The sequence below is a fragment of the Limanda limanda genome, chromosome 19 (genome assembly GCF_963576545.1).
Source record: "Limanda limanda chromosome 19, fLimLim1.1, whole genome shotgun sequence".
In the NCBI taxonomy this organism is placed as follows: Eukaryota; Metazoa; Chordata; class Actinopteri; order Pleuronectiformes; family Pleuronectidae; genus Limanda; species Limanda limanda.
In genome coordinates, this window is record NC_083654.1 from 4,228,771 (window position 1) to 4,249,242 (window position 20,472).

At 45.5% G+C, this 20,472-nt stretch overlaps 1 protein-coding gene across 3 annotated transcripts in view; it reads left to right on the plus strand.

Annotated features, from left to right (window-relative positions):
- arid1ab (AT-rich interactive domain 1Ab) overlaps positions 1-20,472 on the plus strand; it is a 52,595-nt gene that overhangs the window by 16,405 nt on the left and 15,718 nt on the right. The window contains exons 2-4 of one of the 3 annotated variants that reach the window (XM_061092604.1): positions 4,146-4,367; positions 6,801-7,559; positions 9,104-9,220. In XM_061092604.1, the coding sequence (XP_060948587.1) occupies positions 4,146-4,367; positions 6,801-7,559; positions 9,104-9,220 (1,098 nt within the window). The remainder of the gene's footprint in view (positions 1-4,145; positions 4,368-6,800; positions 7,560-9,103; positions 9,221-20,472) is intronic. The other 2 variants (XM_061092605.1, XM_061092606.1) reach the window with 2 other exon arrangements.

Consider the following 20,472-nt stretch of genomic DNA (forward strand, 5'->3'; position numbering starts at 1 on the left):
ACACCATATTCTATGAGCTGTGAGATCATATATATATTAGATTCATATTGATGTATTTCTGCTTATGGAATTATGTATTATTTGTAGTATAGCATGTGTAAAATGAGTAGTTATAAGAATGTAATTTGACAACCATTGTTATAAGTTTTCAACCCTTAACTTTGAATTCATTTCCAATGGCTAATTTTAGCAGCACATGGCAGCTGCCAGGTAATCGTGTCAGACCTCGATCGCAGTCATTTGTGTTTGAAAGCTCAGTGACTCTGTCAAACTCTCGACTCAGTTTCAGAAAGTGAATGCTGTATCGTCTCGTCTCATTGTCTGTCTCGCCCCTACCACCTCCAGCCACTGCCAGTTTCCTGTGATACACAACTTTCTCTCGTAAACCTTGAGGACTGAACAACCATACAGATTCTGATTTCCAAGCCGATGAATTAATAAGTCTCATGTGGGAAGATCACATGAGTCTTTATATTAAGTATCTAACATTCGCGTGCATATTTTTCCACATTGAAATACATTGTCCCCCTTATAGATAGAAGAGCAAAAACGGAATGGAGTTAACATCATTTCTTCTATTGACATGATTTTTTCAGCCTTGTACTTCTGAATTTCATACAATACGACTTATAATCATGTTAGCTATGATTCAACTCAAATACAAATGAACAAGGTCTTTACTCAAGAGCAGCAGTGCTCCAGGTGCCCTTCCGAAAAGCCACTCAATCTATAACAAAGAGGCACAAGAACAGAGCCCTCTATGGCGGTCCCACACCTGTGAGATGGTGTAGAGGTTGTTTAGTATGGTTGAAGTACACACACTAAAACACAAAGACCTCGGCCAAAGCTCTCTGGGAGTACTTGTAATGGTGTGTCAGATGTGAACAACTTAAGCAATATGAGGAAAATGCTGGTAAACAGATCAATGGAGGCCCGAGTGAGCAGCAAGCAGAACACAGCTATCTCCCAGTCTGCAGAGTGAAAAACAGCAACCTGAGCACGTTTACCAGTATGGATCTATGGATTTATGATTGACTGTGCACCGCATCCTTTAAAAACCATTGACATGACATGTTCGGCATGTTATTACTTAATAGTGAGCATGGTTTAAGCCGGTGTCCCACCCATTTGTTACGCATTATTATTGTGAACTCACGCCACAGGCCAGCACAGCATGTAATGAAGCAGGTGTGACCATGCCTTTTAAGGATACGTCTGGTATACTACATACAAATTACTATGTTGTGGTCTTGATTGAATAGTGAACAATTAATTCATGGAATATTATAAATACCCAACTAAGATAGCATTACCATGAGTTGTATTTTCTCTTAGCAAATCACCTCAAAATGATCAATTATAAATTCTATAAACGGAGACATTTTTCTGAGAGTGTGAAAACAAGTTATTTGCTTCAAAATTAAGACTTAAGTGTTGATTAATTATAATATTCCTTGCTGAACTGATTAAGCACCTAAAATAATTGTATTTCTTAATCAATATTTTCTCAATATTTGTATATAAAAGTGAGCGTTAGTTCAAATAAATTACTGATTGCTGTACATATTGGACTCCCACTTGTCGACACAGTGCACATGTGTCTTTGCTATCTCATCACCTGGTCAAATGACCATCTTTTGAGTGGTTGTTAAACGAGACATGAGAGCAAGTGAGTGGCTGTTTTGGTAACGTCAGCACAGATCCTCTGTCCACGTGGCTCTGAGAGCTGGGAACCCTGATTGTCGTTGAGCTGCACTTTTCCAGCTCTCTCTTCCCCCCCGCCGAGCCCTGAGCTGTTGGGCTACTTAATGGAAAAGCGGGTACACACACAAGTCAGCCAGTGCACAAATATTCTCACCACCGGCGAAATATCGACTGAAATTGGTGAGGGAAAAGGTTGGGTTGTTTAATGGCTGGGCCATTGCAGAGAGATTTTGTCTGAATGAGAAATAGAGTTTACCTTTTTAGTGTTGCTATTTTGTAGTCTGTTAGCATTCAAGACATTTTTCACGAGGATTGGGGGACATTAGTGGGTGATTCAGGCCTCGGTGGCACACTTTATGGATGACACAGGAAGCTCAGTCTAACTGCCTAAGCAGCTCATTAGGAAAGAACTATAGCACATTTCTATCCAGTGAAAGAAGTGGTGGGAATGTGGAGGGTGAGTTTTTGTTGTTTGCCACAATTGGACAAATACACCTGTCTGAAATGGATTGAAAAGCAGCAATAAGTTGGTGTCTGCTCAAGTGTTTACCACCAGTCGTATTTAGGCTAAGCAGTGTGGTGTGTGGACTCTCATCGTGTCATGATGTCAAGTTTGGGGAGGGGGGAGGCAGGCATAGTGCCGTTCTTCGTAGACTGGGGTTAAAAGTGCATTAGAGGTCACAGGAGAGTGTCTACAGTGGCCCGCTACCTCTTCCCCCCATGGTGCAGTTGGTAATGACCCTTGGGAGCATAGTAACACCCCCCCTTATCCTCCTTTCCCTTCCCTCCTTTTTCACACACGCACACACACAACACACACACACAACACACAAATACTCTCCTTAACCTGGAGGAGCTCAGGAGTGTGTGGCCTGGGGGAGGCTACAGGGAAAACCTGGAGTGGAATATGCTATCTTGCATAATGTTGGTTGACCGCCCTGACAACCTGTTGATCCAACCCCCCCCTCCAACACCTACAGTCTTCCCCCAACGCACAAATACACACACACACCCACACACACCAGCCTACTGCTGGGCCACCCCCCACCCGACCTCCTCTTTCTCACTGCACCACTGTCATTCATAGAGTGCCAAAGCCTGCTGCTTTATTAAAGCCCAGGAAGAGCAAGGCCTGGCCCAGGTTCAAACAGCAGTGCAGCTGGGACCTGTTACATTTTCGGCAGACTGCCCTCTCCGTCTCGCTGGCTATAAATAGCACCGGTGGTTGTCTCCCTTAACCAAGGAAAAGAGGTTTTTGGGGGGGAGGAAAAACACACACACACACAGATTAATAACCGTGGGAAGCAATGAAAGCTTTGTGTCTGCTGCCTGAGGTCAGCAGGCCAGGAGGTGTTGCTACTTCAAAGCCCCCATTGAGGCTCATACTTGCAGACGCCGCCACGGTGGGTTTGGTGCGAGCACACAGGGGTTGCAAGCTGTGGGATGAGTTGATGGCATTGGGTCGTGCCAACCAGAGTGATCCCCATGTTTCCTCGAGCCCCTGAAGGATGACATTGTACCCAATTTTTTTCAATTGTATACATTTTTTATTCCCCTGGAGGAGTGTTGTTTTGTTCTCGTGGTTTTTCAATCAACCTCATCTCCTGTGCACACAGACACGCCATCATAACGCACTTCATGGCCTTGGCTCATAGCTGTTGACTGGTGAGGCTACCTCCCTATGAACCCACCTCCTCTTCCTCCTCCTTCTTTGCTTTCTGTTTTCCAACATTGGTTCTCCAGCCAGAGAAAGCTGTCTGGCCCAGTAAGATTGCCTGCACCGGCCATGTGGATCTCCCTGAGTCCAAGCAGGCCAAGGTCAGCCCCCACAACCACCACCACCACCACCACCCCGCCCTCCACCCTGACATGGCTCCAACTGAAGGGTGGGCTCAGCTCCAGTCACCGCAGACACTTCCACTTCCTTAAGCTTGTTTTCGTAGAAACCCTCCCCGACGTCTCCACCGAAACAGTATCCACCCACTGGCACAATGATCTCTTGGGCAGGGAAACGCTCCTGGCGGATATAGTGGGCCTATTCATTCATTCATAGCCAATTTTTTCCCTTTTCTAGTAGGAAAGTAAATCCACACTGTTTTTTTCCCTCCCCCTCCTTTTTGTTCTATATTTGCTTGATTATACGGTGACTGGTTTATGAGATGACGCTTGCACGACACTCTGCAATGGAAGACTCATCACTTGGAGTTTTTGCCGAGTAATTTTCAAGAAAACCTCCAAACGACTCGCGCTATAGTTGACCTGGACTTTTTTTCATCTTTTTTTGGATCAGTGGCATCTTTTCAGAGTCTGTGGATGTGTCTTACTACAGGGTCTCATAGGAGTGAATGACGGACAATTATCTTGGTTTTGGTGCCAGAATTGCCGGTCTAGCCATCCACTGTTTTAACTCATGGATTCGATGTGCTCTCTGTGTTGTTCAGCCTCCAAGCCCAATGGACCAGGTAGGGAAGATGCGTGGCCAGCCATATGGAGGACCCAACCCCTACTCCCAGCAGCAGCAAGGTCCTCCCACAGGGCCTGGACCCCAACAGGGAGGCTCATACCCAGGCCAGGCCTATGGACCTCCTGGCCCTCAGAGATATCCAATGGGGATGCAGAGCCGCACACCCGGCACTATGGCTGGCATGCAGTACGGACAGCAGGTTGGTGATAATTGAGATCACTATCTTAATTTCAACCTTGTACGACCCCGTTTAATGTGATTTGAGATGCTTCTTTGCATGTCTTTAATTGAAACTCCAGCCCACTGAATACTCTCATATCATTCTTCTGGATTGTTGACAGAAACTGCAGGTTCTTCACCACATTATTGAGGTGATCAGAAATTCTTGTTGATTTATTTGCAAAATCCCACTTGAGTTTAGAAAAGACGGCAATGAAAGCGGCAAATAACTTTTGTTAATCTCCATATTCAGATGATATATTTATGAGGAAAGATGTGTGTTGTCTATTTTGGTTGACCTCAAAGTGAAGCAGGTTAATGTCTGGGACCGGAGCCAGGTTGGTCAGAGGTAAAAGATTGCATCAAGTTCAACAAGTCAAAAGGCAAATTTAATTGACCAGTCATAAACCTGAGTGTTGCAATGAAATAATATAATGTGACTATGTTGTGTAATGAGTAGGAAAACTTGTATATTAAATGGCTGCTTTGGTTAAGAGGACAGCATATTAAAGAGCAGGAAGGTGGATTTGTCCAGTCCACTTTTGACAACTGAAACACGATGTGAAAGTATGGCACTCCGTGTTGTCTGAATGGAAGAGCCAAACCTGGCCTGCGTCTGAATGAACTGAGGAAATGATAGGCAGGGGCTGTAATCACCAAAACCCTGCGCTACATCTCTGTTGGTAGTAAGACAAATTAATATATCAAACAGTACATTATTTAAAGTGAAAGACTTCCTGCTTGATTAACGTTTGTGGTACGTGTGGTGCACAGCTTTGTTTAAATTCAAGACCACAAGTTAATATGTTTACATTCCTGTAAGTTGAGGCACTAGAGTGTTTATTTGGTGAGGAACTGAGTGTTACAGGGATTTTGGAAATGGTAGCTTACAGTAACTTCAGGAACTTTAGGGAACAAGCTCATTGGACGTCGCAAGGTTTGAGAAGGTTTGCAGGTGTTCAAACTGAGATTCTGTTAAAAGACAATTACTAATGATCATAATTGTTTAGGATCTTATCACTCCATCAGAAAGGAAGTTTAGCTTCAAGGAAAAAGGAAAACTGGCTCTGTCAAATTGTTTTCTTGAAATTGCCTGGTGCGAGAGCCGACTGTGTTTCAGACAGGATCATAGACCACCAGCAGAGTTAATGAAGATGCCACACACCCAAAATCTAGCAACTGATTCCACCTGAAACCGCAAATGGAGTGAAAATAAAACGCTTCCAGGTTGAGCCTCATGTAGAGCGGTTCATCAATTTTTCACTGTCTGGTTTATTTTCATGCTTCCAAGCAAAAGTTGGGGATATCTTCTGTGTCTGCTGGCACAGTGGGCAACATTTTCTGACAGCGTTTTCCAATTGAAAACTGCAAACATCCAGTTTGCCACAGTTACCCACTCATAGCTAGGAATAAGCCCCTTCTTGAACTCTCTTAGCCAGGCAGTCCGCCTTAACAGAGAAATGCATGCAGGGAATCCCGTAGAGTGAAGCCTTTTCTTCCACATCCGCTGTCTGTGGTCTTGTGCCCATTGTGTGATGTGATTATCTCATACTGGCCTGCCTGGTGTCTGACCGTGAACTCGATAAGTGCCCTGCAGAGAAGAAAACGGCTTCCCTCCCTTTGTCGGACTGATACAATACGGCCACTTCATGTTGTTTTAAATGTGTGGCAATTCTTCACTCGTATTTTCTTTGAATTCTTGAGTAGCTGAGAACCCTCCCCAAACAACGTGGCTTTTTTTTCTCTCCTTCCTCTTCTTCCTCTTTTATTACGATGTTTCCTCACAAGGTCAGCGCTTTCTCTTTCCACGCTTCTTGAGGGTAATGAAACGAAAACGCTGTATTGAAAAGCAGGATCGGATAGAATATGAAAAGCCCCGTATTGAAGTTCAAGGAGATGAAGTCAAAACTCAATTTCTATTTTCATGGCTGTATTTTAAAGCAATACACAGCTGAATACCAACACTTAGATGGCTTTTCTTATGCGGCTTGACTGATCAGTTTATATCAAGGAACATACTCCTCTCTCTTACAGTCGGAGAGAACAGTTGTCATCTCCTTTTATTCTGAGTAAGATGAAGAGGTGCTCTGATTACTCCGCTGAGAATGAAGGGTAAAAAAAATCAAAGAGGTGACTTTGGATATTGGGTTATTTTTATATATTTTTACGTCTCTAGAAAGGATGCTGTCAGTGCACAGACTATTTTCAGGTAGTGATTGATATTCCACTGAGGGGCTGAGGATTGTAAACCTGTAGTAAAATCTGTGATCTACTTAAGAAAGCTATTTATGTTCACAGGCAATTCAGCTTGGCTGGGTTATTAGAGTTATACTCAAGCCTTGAGCGGTCTTCCCTTATTTCCCAAGGAGAGCTGTTATCGATCCTACCTGATCTTGTTGTTGTTCATTTTTAGATGTCAACCTATGGACAGCAGGGCCCCGCAGGCTATGGCCAACAGAGCCAGGGATACTATGGTCAGCACGGCCCCCCAACTCACCCTGGCCAGCAACAGCCTACTTATCCTGGTCAACCACAGGGAAGCTCGGGACCTACCTACCCTCAGCAGGGCCACCCTTCACAGTCTCCTGGCCAACATGGGCAGACAGGACCTCCTTACCAACAATCGCAAGGTCCCCACGGCCCTCCCCAAGGACAGCCTCCCTATAGCCAGTCCTCACAGTCTCAGCCGGGACAGCCACCGTACGTCCCTCCCCAGCAGCAGCAGCAGCAGTCCCAGCAGCAGCAGCAGTCGCAGCAGCAGTCGCAGCAGCCGCCTCAACAGCAGCAAGGTCCTGGTCCCCAAAGTCAGCAGGGCACTCAGGGCCAGCCTGGCTACCCACAACCCCCAGGACCAGGGCAGCCACCACCGCAGCAAACACAACAGCAACAGCAGCAACAACAAGGGCCCCCACAACAACAACAACAACAACAACAACAACAACCACAGCCAGGAGGTCAGCCTCCTCAAGCCCAGCAACCTTCAGGTCATCAACAGGGTCAAGTATCACCTTACTCTCAGACACCGCCACAGCAGCAGCAGCAACAGCAACAACAGCAGCAGCAACAACAACAACAACAACAACAACAACAGCAACAGCAACAACAGCAGCAGCAGCAACAGCAACAGCAGCAGCAACAGTCATCATATCAGAGGTTTCCACCTCCTCCACAGGTAACTACACCACACAGCTCGTTGAGATCACTTTGGCTATAATGTGCTGTGTCAGCCACATCTGTGTTTCCATAACTGCTTGCAGCAGGAGATCGCTGAGCTGACCCATGCTCTTTACATTTTCTGCACTGTATCAGGGCCTAAGTGAAGCCCTGGCCTGCCTTACAATATTAATGCAAACCAAAAACTGTCTTCTTGTCATACTTGATTTTAGTGTGAAAAACATCAAAAGACGTGTTGGATCTCTATAAGGATCAAAATGAGAAACAGCTATTTGAGGTTTAAGGCTGAATTTGTTGCTTAACCCCTTAAAGATCTAAAGCGCCCTCTAATAACGCACTCTGAAACAAAATGATTGTTTGAAGGCAACCTACTAAAACCTTTATTCATGACCCTCTGAAGCAGAAGGAAACATGAAACCATTGAGCTTAAACCGTTAGCTTTTATTGTAAATCATTTCCGTTGCCCCACAAACTGGATACGGCATGCAGTAAAAAACAAGCCCATGTGTCGACATTTTTGTTTCATTTTTTGAGTGCTTGCATTTCAAAAAGGTTATTAAAATTACTGCAGGGCCAATAGTAGAAAATTAAAAAATCATTGGTCTAAACTCTTGAAAGGTTTTACTTTAATGTTTCTATCTGCCTCAGAGGCTAAGAGATGGAGGTTTTAGTGACCCTGTGACTGTGTGACAGCAGGCATCAGACAGGTCAAACTTTACCGCTGGCTTGCGGTGATACCGGCTCGCACTTTCTGAAATCCTCCTTCCCCCTCCTCCTCCTCTAACATGTGTCTCACCCTGAGCCTTGGCCAGCGGCTCCGAAGGCATGCGGCAGGCATGTTGTCATTGTTGTTTTCATCTGAGTGACTGCTGTGCGCTGCTTCAGTGTTGTTCGCCTTGCATTGGCCATTACCCATTGTTTTAACTGCAATATTATAGCTTTTTTAATATGGGCTTAGATTGCTGAAGAAACCTAGATGTATACTTTTTCCCTTCGTGCACTTTTCCTTTCCAAAGTGGATTTCATCAAATCCTAATGCATTTCATTAGTTTTGGCTCTAGAAACAATAACAATATATTGAAGGAATCTGGTTCTAGGAGAGAAGAACACAGATATGTGGTCTTAAATATGTTGCATCCAGTATTAATGACTTCTTTAAAGTTTAATTATTTAGTTAATTAAATAGGCTCCAGTCTATCAATTGAATAGTAATACAAAGAGTTTGAACACAGAACAGATCCAGTGAAACATTTCCGATCAAATCAAATTTCTGGTAAAAAGAACACTAAGAGGAAGCAGTAGGTGATGTAATGAGATGTAAAGTAAAACACAACTTGTCCTGTGCCACCTCTCTCCTATGGTGACGCTATGCTGCTGTCATTTCGCTCGTCATTTATCCAGCTCAGCTGAGATCTGTGATTTGTATGCGTGTGTCAGCAGTTGTATCTTCCTGCACATATCATAGAGCCAATAAGTAGTAACACGATACATGATGTGGAGACTGGAGATCACTGTATCATGTGTCTTTGTCTCTGTGATCAGGAACTCTCCCAGGATTCATTTAGCTCCCAGTCCAGTGCTCCTCCTTCCAACCAGCCCATGGCCTCCAGCAAGAGCAGTCAAGAGGACAGCATGCAGGGTCGGCCATCCAGTCTGCCGGTGAGCCCCATTGTCATCTTCATCTAAAAGTGACTCGTGCTTAGTGTAGCAGGGTTTCATCCACTGGACTTCACAGACACCAACCACCTCTTTAATTTGTATTAATATAAGTTACAGTTTTTACTCCGATGAGAAAAGTCAGTGCAGTGTTTGATGATCTTTCTGTCAGCTATGGCCAAAAAAATGCAGTCTGTTAAAGCAACGGCCATCTTGTCATTAGAGCTGAATAAGGGATTAATCATTGAATTTGTAGACCCATGCCACACGATTAATCTCATTCCTCCCTTTTCTTGATGGATTTCTTTTTCTTGCGTGGATTCTAGTACAGACAGACAAACTGCATATGGTTTCATACTAAGCTGTCATCCTTAGTAATTAGTGGCTGTGATGACACTGAGTGACACTGATGCCAGTCCTAATTCAACTCCAATGAAGGACCAGTAAATTCGCCGATAACGTCTGTCTCCCAGACAAGTTGGATTTAGAGCTCAGTTTATTTCTCGGAACTGTTGTCTTGTCACCAAGTGATTTGCTTTGTTCTATAATGCAGGAAACATCATTGTACAGCAGTAACAGTTAACCCATAGTCGTAGACACAGCCATAAGCCATCTTTGCATGAGGAAAATACATAGAAATGTGAGGGAAATGTATTTTTTGGGGCCACTGTGCACTTGGATTGTCGACCGACCACCTGGATTCAGCTGCGAAAATCTATTCAGAGCAATCTGATAGACATTTAATGCTTTCTCAGAGCTGTAACGACTGTGGGTATTACATGATTTACAAGAGAAGAATCAATATTGAGTACTTTGGACTTCAGACACGCGTGGATTCCCAGCTTTGTTTACTATTGTCTGTTGTGTCTGCTAAATTACTGACACGAGTCGGTAATTCAAAGCTATACATACAATTTCAATTTGCTTCCAAACATTTTTCTATATAGCAATATCTGGATATGAATGACACAGTAATTACTAAAACTTGGATTGAAGTATAGTAATATAACAGAAAGAGTTCCTGAGTGCATCCCCTCAATCTCTCTAATATAGATAAAAAAAACCTTTCCTTTCTCTGCTGCCTCTGACTTTCACACACACACACAATACACAACAACAAGCTGATGTCAGGAGTGCGTACGTGTTCAAGCAGCGCAGGTTTCTCTTGACCTTGTTAAAAAAATTGGAGATGTGTGTGTTCGGTGGGGGGGCATTTCTGCCAGGAAAAATATTGTTGAAAGTGAAGTAAATCTGGCGTCTGATAGCCCTCTGGCTAAGATAAAGGTGAGAGAACCCCTTTTCCCTCCCCTCCATCCTCCCTGCTAAAGAGGTGTCTCGCTGTAACACGTTGCAGTTTCCATGGCAGTGTTTATAGGTCAGACTGCAGAGCTAACCTCATTCTAGGCCTCAGGGAAGGAGAGTGAGAAATGAGATCATTAATGAGAGAGAATGAAAGTGAGAGAGTGGAGTCAGTGGCGAAGGGTGGGGGGGTGCAGGATTGAGGGAGTGCAAGCAAATAACTTCAAATAGTGTGAGTGATTGGTCGGAGAGGGAGATTCTGCGAGGGAGGGAGGGAGGGAGGGATGAGAGGCAGCGCTGTCTTTGCCAGTAGGGGATGCCCTCAGGATGTGTTTCCCTCCTCTTTTATTTATTTCTCTTATTTATTTATACAACTCTCTGCGGGCTTAGCCATTGGCCGAGCAGACCAGGCCAGCAGTATTTTTATTTTTTTTCCTCCCTTCCTTCTGACTTCTTGGGGATTCCCTATCTGTGCTGTGTGATTGGCTGAGAGAGTCATTAATCTGGCTAAGGTAGAGCTGAACAGATCTCCTTTCTCCTCCTCCTCCTCCTCCCCCTCCTCCCCCGGCCCCTCCATGGAGAGCATATGACACTGTGTGCAGATTAGACCACACTAACTGACAGTAATCACTGTGTCAGCCGCAGACAAAACAGCTGACTCCTACAGGTGTGATGAGTTGATGTGCTCCAGTGATACCTGTTCTACCTGGAAGTGGAGCTGCTTTGATATCCAATTACGCACAAGCTCTGCCACAGATAAAGAAAAGTGCTGGAAACTGGAAACTCCTATTTGCCGAGTTCATAGAAATACATTAAGAAGGGTTTTCATGATTATGAAAGATAATTGCAGTCCTTCATTCATTAACTCATGAGGCCTAACTCTCAAAAAATGACACAACCTTTCTGGCTGTGTAATCAACCCAAAATTCAAAAATTGAGACGTTAGATGTGTAGCATCACTAATAAGATCCCTTTCCATTTAATAAACAAAGGGGTTAAATGTTCTATGACAGATCTCCATCAATTTGATTTGATGCCAGTTGTGAGCTCAGTGTAGATCCAAATAACAAATACCAAGGGGTAGGGGGTGTAACGGAACAACCTGGTGATTCTGGTTGGCCGGCATGGATTTGCTTTTAATGAGTGAAAATGCCGATGTTTTACAGATCAATAAAACTGTAAAAAATAAATGGAGATGGTCTTCGCTCAGAGAAACGAGAGAATGGCAAACCTTTCAGTTTGTGGTGCAGAAAGATCAGACAGCTATGTGTTTATGCATGCTTCACCACAGGAGAGTGAGAATGGAAGTAATGGCAAAAAAGTGTCTGTATCAGAGAAGAGCAGCAATATATATGGCGACCGTTTCAGCAAAATACTGAAATCACATGTAACAACCTAAATTTGCAAGTCATGTCAGTGTCTCTCTGAGTCAATGTGGAATATTAAAGTGAAAGTCATCGAAAGGGGGAAATACCCTCATTATCTAATCACCACTATGCCGATGGAAGATGGGTGAACTGTTGAGTCCACAAACCAATATTGGGGTTTCAGTGAGAATAAGGCGTTGCAGCGACCCCTTTTTCAGATGAAACAAAACAACTGAAAATACATAACATGCCTCCATACTCCTTGTTTGGTGTCATCCAAGTGTCTGCAAGCCCCGACATTCATATTTGAGAAAAAAACAACGTCATTGACACCGTGTCTAAGCCTTCATGTCCTCTGATAGCCTCCCCGGAAGAGCCTTCACGTACCCTCGAGCAACTAGGAACATCAAACACACTCTCAGCCAAGGGCTCGCGTGGTGTGCACGTTTGTGTGTCTACGTTCCCTTGCATCGCTACTTTCAGTCGCTTTTGGGCTTAAAACTTGGTGTAAATGACGCTTGGATGACACCACTCCAGCAGAATGGAGGCATGTTGTGGGTATTTCCTGTTTTATTACGTCCGAAGAAGAGGTCACTTTGTCTGAAAAACTGTTTCCCCTGAAACTCCTGAAGTGTTTCGTGGACTAAAACACTTAACCCACCACTCTATCGTCATAGTGGTGAGTAGATAATGAGATAATTTCCATTTTTCGCATGTATGTCTGCTCCATAATTGATCATCTATCATATTGCCTTAAAATGTGGCTAATATGGAAATACCCTTTCAACAAAAGGAAACACTAATACATACAAGAGGTTTAGCTTGTGTTGTCAACCTAGGAGAATCATATTGTTGTTAAAGTTGTCATGTAATTCATAGCGTAATATATAATAATTTGATTCTAAAATAATTATCATATTGGTTATGAAATTTGAGAATTAACACTGGCGTTAAAGTTTCAAATGATGTGTCGGAGTTCCACAACAAGCAAACACTTCTCTAACCTCTCCGGTGTCATATATTCTAGGTGATCACTGTTTATACATGTTTGTGCACATCTACTTATGAGGGAAGTGTTGGGATGTTTCTTAAATTACATTTTATTATGTTGACCAAATAAGGGTGATTTTCAAAATATTCGTAACACATTTACAGTTTTGATTAGATAGACAATAGTACCAGATTTTGTAAGGACCGGCAGTGGTTTGTACACATGTATATATTTTAACATGTTTTAATCTGCCTAAAAACATGTTGAAGAACAGAGCCACCAGCAGCTGAGTGGGAAAGCCACATTTAGCTACTTGAGTTGCAGAGCCAGCCAGACATCAGCTCATCCAGAGTACATATGGATCTGTTTGAGCCAGGTGCTAAAAAACCCAGCGTCTGTTAGGCCGCCGTAGAGGTGGGAATAGAGGGATTGCAGGAGGCTCAGAGCCTGTTGGAACGCACCGGTAGGGAGGCAACAGTCTGTTTGAGAAAAGGGTTGTGGATAAGTGTAGGAGGAGGGAAGGGGGGGTGGAACAAACACACAGGCAGCGATGGTGGAACTAGCTGAGCAGGTCGAGCTTGTTCCTGGTTTGTTTTTACCCGGGCTCCAGGACACGCTTGCACAGTTTAACTGTTGAGCTTTGAGTCAGTTCCCTGGAACTATTGTTGTCTTCTTAAAAAAAAATAGCGCTACGCTTTTGAAGTCCAGGCACCTAGCTGATGCTAATCTAGAAATAATCAGAGTGAAGGCTGCCTATTAGTAGAACAACTGGAAAGCACTGGTCTCGAAATATTCCTGTGACCTAATGACATTCAAGGAATTTCCAGGAAAGGAATGAAGAGCAAAGAGGAGGCAGAGAAAGGTACTGCTCTCTCTCTTAAATGCATCACATAATTGACTTAGTCTATAATGAATAGCCACTTTAAAAGGTCCACTCCACCATGTCCATACAGTTGAACTTCAGACAACTTGTTATGAGGAGAACAGCAGAGCCTGTAAATTTAAACAATTATGCAACATCCTTTGGCGCAGCTTTAGCAATGTAGCAGAGAGACTTGTAAATAGACCTGGACGGGCAAACCAAATGGAGAGTAAACTGTATAGAGCTGCTGTTGTTGTTTCCGGCGCATGCACATTAGACAAAGCAACAGTGGGGATATGCAAAGTAAGCTGTGACGTCATCTAGGTTTTCCAAATGCTCTGTGTTACACGTACTCTGTTTGTAAAAATGTCTATTTTATGAAGTGTTGAAGAGAGGCCGAAACGCAGAGGCAATTTATTATTTAACCCAATAAGTCTTTGAGTCTCCTGTTCGCTATTTTTATTTTTGGGGAAATAATTATGATAGCATTTTGGTGTGAAAGTAAGCCTCGGCCTGAAGGTTCTCCTACGTCATCATGCCTCCAGAAGAAGTAGAGCAGCAGAGTCTTTGCTGTCACTCTCAGGCTTTCATGCTCCCTGGATGTGACACTTCCTCTTCATGTCAACCCATGGGAATAACCACCAGTCCACCTCCACCCTCCCAACCTTCCTCCCACCTCTCTCTTCTTTTCTTTTTTTCTTTCTCTTTTTTAAATCTCCTTGTCCTCTCCCAACTCTTTTGTACACCCATCCTCCACTGTGGGCCTAATCCCAGTCGGGACCGCCCCACTGGTTGTGGTGCTGCTCCTCTCTGATGTGTTTGAATGGCGTCCACACTCGAGAGGAAGGTCACATGTTGGTCACACACTCTCGCTTGAGTTTGTTATTTTTCTGTCCTCCATCCCTCCTGTTCCTCTCCTCTTCCTGAACAAGAGGCTTCATCTGGAGCGGCTTCATCTGAAAGGAAGAGCCAAGGATTTATGCTGTCTGCTTAATTTGTGTCACTGATTTATATTTCCCTATTAACTACGGCGTAATGGAGTAGATGTACTTTATTTAGCCCCACTTAAATTTCACTGCCTTTCACAGCAAGTAGAATATGTAATAGATTAGGAGGCCATACAGTGAAGCACATGCAGGGTTGCCTTCCTATGAGTTGACTTCTGTTATTTAGATTTATTATTAGTTTTGATTTGACCCTCATCCACTGGGTTGCCTACTCTGGTGCTCGTCTTCCCGCCTTGTAATTCATCACTCCATCACTGACTGTCACCACCCCACCCTGCCAAGAATCCCACTCTAACCCGGTGCATTTGCCGCTTCAAAGACCACCCACTTTGCAACCCCCCCCTCCCCGCCTTAATGACCTTTAATGTTATGTGCCAAGCCTCCCGGCCTGGAACTGAGAGATCTTCCAGTCTGGATCCACTCTGCATGGCCCCCCCGCTGCAGTCCCTGTTCCCTGCTCAGCCCAGCCCAGCTCTGCTCTCCTGCGGCAGCTAAGCTTGTTTTTGCGACATAGCTCTGGAGCAATCAGCCTGACAAGGCCGGCCCCCTTTTTTCTCCCTCTCCCTCGCCCTCTCCCAACCCAACCCCCTCTCTGCCTTTTTCAATATTGGGCTCAGTTATTTTTTGCAGTATTTTTTCCTCTTTCCCTCTGTTTATATATACTGTATATAAATATATATATTTAAAACTCTCTCTGCCTCTCCCATGTTCCTCTTTCTGTCTAAATTCTCATTTTCTCTTTCCCTTGCCTGCGCCCTCCTCCTCCCCCTCCTCCTCCTCCTCTTCCCTTCCTCGTTCTCTCTCTTCTCTCAGTAAATCAGCTTTCATAACGCTGTGCAGCGCAGCCTTGTTTTGCGAAGCTCTGACGCCTGACAGTATTCAGAGTCCGGGGCCAGTTTCCTGTTGCTATTCTGGGGCCCTTTGCTTCCTGTGTGGGCATGTCTTATTCAGATTCCAGGGTGCCTCTCACTCACGCTCAGCCCCCCCTCTCCCCCTCCTTGCAGCTTGTCTGTTTCTCTCCCCTGCTCCCGCTCTGTCTCACCCCTTCCTTTCCTCTATGTGATTTTTAATTAATGTACTTGAGAAAATTCAATCTGCTGACAAAGTGTGTTGTTTTGCATTTGGTTCGGTGAATTGTGTCTCAGCCTGCTGAAACCCGGAGCCCTGTTTTGCTCTTGTGAGCGCGCACACACACACGCACAAGTACAGAGAGCACTCTCCCTCTCCCTTCGCTCACCGCTTGCTAACACACTCGCACACACACACACTCTCCCATGCCCCTCCCCTCTGCCTCCATTTCTGCTGGGCTGAGCTAGTTTTGCAGCACAAAGACTGTGGCTGACTGCAGCACTGTCTGTCCTCTGCTTTCTCTTGCTCTCGCTGGAACGAGCTGCCCGAGCCCAGATGGATGAAACTGACCTCACAATGAAATTAACGCTCACTCCGTGAAATAACCTCCATATTATTTCCCCCCCACCCCTCTCTCCTCTCTCCAATCAATTCACTGGTGGTATCGGTTGCCTTTAGTAGCGCCCTCTAGAAAGGCTATGTGTCTTTGACAGTAGGAGGGGAGGGGCGTTGGTGCTCTGGAAAGCAGGCGGACTGGCTGTGGAGGTCTGGAGCCTCCCCACCCAACCAGCTCCCCCCTCTCGCCTCTCCTCCTCCCTGCCTCACTCCACGGCCCCTCCAGCCCCCATGATCCTCCGTATCCCAGCACCCCTCACCTCGGGCTGGGCAGCTGCCTGCCTCACTCGGGCATCTGTGCGCTGCCCTGGGACTCCCTGCTACTATTGTGATCTCTACAAAAGGCCCCCCGAACGCACACACCATCTCCCCATTATTCACAGCAATCAGACTGCCCCCCCTTCCCTCCTCCTCTTCACCACATCCCTGCATCTACTGTGTGTTAGCTACACACAGGCTGCTGCGGTGTTCTTGCGCACCCCCCCTTTTTTTGTAACCCCCTCAGTGAAGCTCAATTAGGCAAATGTGGAGCGTTTTAAAATAAGAACTCCCCACTCATTGATCAAGATTCATGGTTGGCCTTTATTTTCTTTTTGACTGTGCGCCTGTAACACACAGGAAGGTTAAAGCAGAACCATATTGATCAGCTTCAAATGAGTTGTCTATTTTATGCCCTCGACTCTCTCAACATTTCTGCTGGTTCACTGTTTCATTTTTTTTAACTTTTTAGTCCAGGCTGGTAACCATCCCACCTGGCTGCTTGTGATGAAGTAGCAGTGTGAAGGTAATCTCTGGGGAGCTGAAGCCAGCTCGTCTGTGGAGGCAGCAGACATTGTGTCTGTGGTGCTGATGGTTCAGGCGAGATAACTGATCCCAGCAGGGTGCTCCAAGGCTCCGAGCACCGAGTCACCCCACTGATGTCACCATCCACAGCAGCTGTTAGTCTACATTTTGGGAGAAATTAAATAACAGAACTCTTACATGTTAATTTGACATTCAAACACAATCATTAGCCATGTTCAATATTTCATATCTATACCATGGTGTGGCTACATGGCCACAGGTTGCATTGTGCATCTATAGGCTCTCCTAACTGTATAGAGAGTTTCTCATCAGACTGTGCTGTATGTGAAACCCTGTAATGGCTGCTGCTCTTGCTGTATGAGACAGGGGCCTGCCTTGCTTCTCCTCCTTTCTCCAATTCTTCCCTCATAGTGGGATGGGAGTGCCCCCTTATGGTTGAGCTCAGCCCTGCAAACCTTGAGCTGGGACTAGAATCTGCTTCTCTGTTAGCCTGTGCTGGACTTCCCAGATGCCCCTGGTAGCTGGGCTCAGCCCCTGGATGGAGGTGGGACTCTCGGGCAGGTGGCTGAGGTGAGGTGCCAGTGACACCCACCTGTCAATCTTCTTATTCAACATCTGGACATTTCCTGCTGTCTTATCCTGGTAGTGCAACATGGAGTCGATCAGGTGTTTCCTTAGACCAGAGGGCCTGAATATTATTTAGTTTGAGCGCCCCCGGTCTATCTGTCATCTGTCTGTGACAGATAGAAGCGCCAGGATCGTTGTGTGGAGATAATGAGCATCTGTGCTCAGTGGAGTCAAGTCAGCATGTTCACACACTGAGCTGGGAGAAACCCCTTTTTTAAAGCATGTGCAGAGACAATTTCAAAGGAAGAGAAGACTTCTCCCATGACCCTTTTGCGGGTATCAAAAGCCCATTTTGCCCTGACTGAATGGTAGCTGCCCGTCACTGACCAGGTCGTCACCATATAAACATAAACATCTGGGACTTAGGAAAGACAGCGAAGAAGTTCAAGGCTTTGTCATCTCGTATTTGTCCACTCTCCATGTGTATGTGCGTGTCTCCCAGGCTTCCTCCTCGCCAAAGGCCCGGAGGCTGAGTGTGTAATTAAAGCGGTGGCGGCGGTGGAGCGGGAGGGAGGGGGTGCGGGGAGGGCACAGCTTTGGTACGTCTGCGTTTCCTGTAACAATGACGGGCTTCTTCTTTTGTAGTAGCTGACTGCACTGTGACCCTGCCAGGCACGCAGGGAGGCCACCGAGCGAGAGACGCAGAGAGAGAGAGAAAAAAGAGAGAGAGAGACAGACAGGGATGGCAGCCACAGGGGGGAGGGACTGAGTCGGCCCTAATATGTCAACCACGTGGATCCCAGTAACCATGGCAGCCCTTGAGATGCAGCCAGTTTCTCTCCCTCCCCTCCTCTATCTCCCTTTTCTTCCTCTGCTCCTCATCTATCACCTCACCACAGAGAATGTGTGAGCATGCACGTCTGGAGTGAGTGAGCTTTTTTTCGTTTTTTAGCCCTCCCCCTGTACATTGTGTTAAACATCTGGAGGCCTGGGAAGAAGGAAGCCTGCCAACCAGGCAGCTGGTGAAACCCTGAGGTCTGAGGATGACAAGAGAAGACTGGGTCAGGGAGAGTGTGACTGAGGGATGAACTCTGCCCCCCCCCCTCTCCCTCCTTGCCGCCTCCACCACTGGATCTAGTTACACTACCGGGTTTAGGGTCACACATTCCAGATATGTTTCATTATCTCAGGGCCGCTACGCTACCTCTACCCTCCCACTTTCTGTTTCTCATAACCTACCAAAAAAAAAGAAAAAAAGAAATCGGCTGGCTCGGCAGACTAATGGCTCTGGTCGGGCTTGATTGATTCAGTGAAGTAATCTGCAAATGGAATACATTAGGACGGGGGAGAGCAGAGCAGATGACTCAGAGACAGCACAGGCACACTCCGAAGAGTAGTGGAGAATATGGGAATTGTGGTAAGAGTAAAGACTCTCTGCCATTTTCCACATTCATGAACAATATTTGCATCTGAAGACATTTGGTTGAATTGTTTTAGTGTCTTATCCGTATCAAGTGAAATTTCATCATATAAAGCTGTCTTTTTATACCTCTCTTCAAACCTCAAACCTCATGAAGACTGTTCTGCTGTTCTCAGCTCTATAGTTCCATGTCAGGCAGTGCTGGGAAAAGCACAAAATGGCTGCCACATAGAGAAGCTTCCACAGCAAGAACTGCAGCTCTCTCCTCCTCTCCACAGCACAGCTCTCTCCACCTCCTTCATGGAGCAGAAAAACAGCATTTTTCCCTGTATTTTTCATACGCTCGTGTTATCAACGGCTATATTTGTTATAGATAATTCTGTTGTAACCCTCCAGCTCATCACACTCTCCCTCCACCTACACACACAAACACACACACACTCCAAGTTAGCCTCTCCATCGTCCCTCAAGTCCTCGCCAAGCCTGATCCGTGTCCTCTTCATCATTTGCCTACTAATAATGAGCAGTTTGAGTAGCAGAGCCTCGGCAGCATCAGTATCACAGACCCACCCCCGCTCCCCATCCCCCCACCAGCCCTCCTCTCCTCTCGCTGGCCAGCTTGTGCAGTCAGCAGAACAGGCTGGTGCTGTGCAGTATTGAGCTGGGAAAAATCAATGGCTGCAGAGTGGGAGTAGGTAGGAGCCAGTGTGTGTGTGCATTTGTCTCACTATATTTACGTGGCCCGCAAAAAACATAATTCCACAATATTTGGTGGAGATCAAAACGCGGCACCTTGCAAGGTCACACATATGTTTGAGGGTTAGGACTTGGTTTTAGTGTTTAGAATAAAAGATGATTTATGTCAGGGTTGGGGTTAAGCATTCATTTGTGATGGTTAAGGTCAGGGTAAGGGGCCAGGTAATACATTATGTCAATGACAGGCCCCCGCAAAGATAGATGTAGAAGGGTGTGTGTGTGTGTGTGTGTGTGCGTGTGCGCGTGCGCGCGCGCACAATGTTTCGGCCCATCCAGGCTGAGGGATGGGAGCTAACCGTTGTCAGATATCATCACAATGCTAAGAGCTCGGCCTAGTACACAACCTGAAGCAATTTCACCAAGATTTTTCTTCATCTTTTTGAAACAGTGTGTTTGTTGGGGAATGAACATGTCTGTTGGTTAAACATGTATTGGATTTAATTGACATACAGTACTGAACCCACAGAGGATGTGCCAAGCTTTTCTCTCATACTTTTGTCACTGCTGTGTGTCACTAACCCTGTCTTGACTCATTCTGTCCTTTGACTGTGCTATGGCTGCAGAACTAAATGGCAACACAAAGGAAATTGTCATTTTTACCAAAACATTGAAATATCAACTGAATTAATCATTTTGTTTCCGGAGAAGGTGAAATGGTTGTTGCACTGCTACGGGTAACAGAATGAGGTACAGCAACGGCTACAGGCTGAGGCCAAGT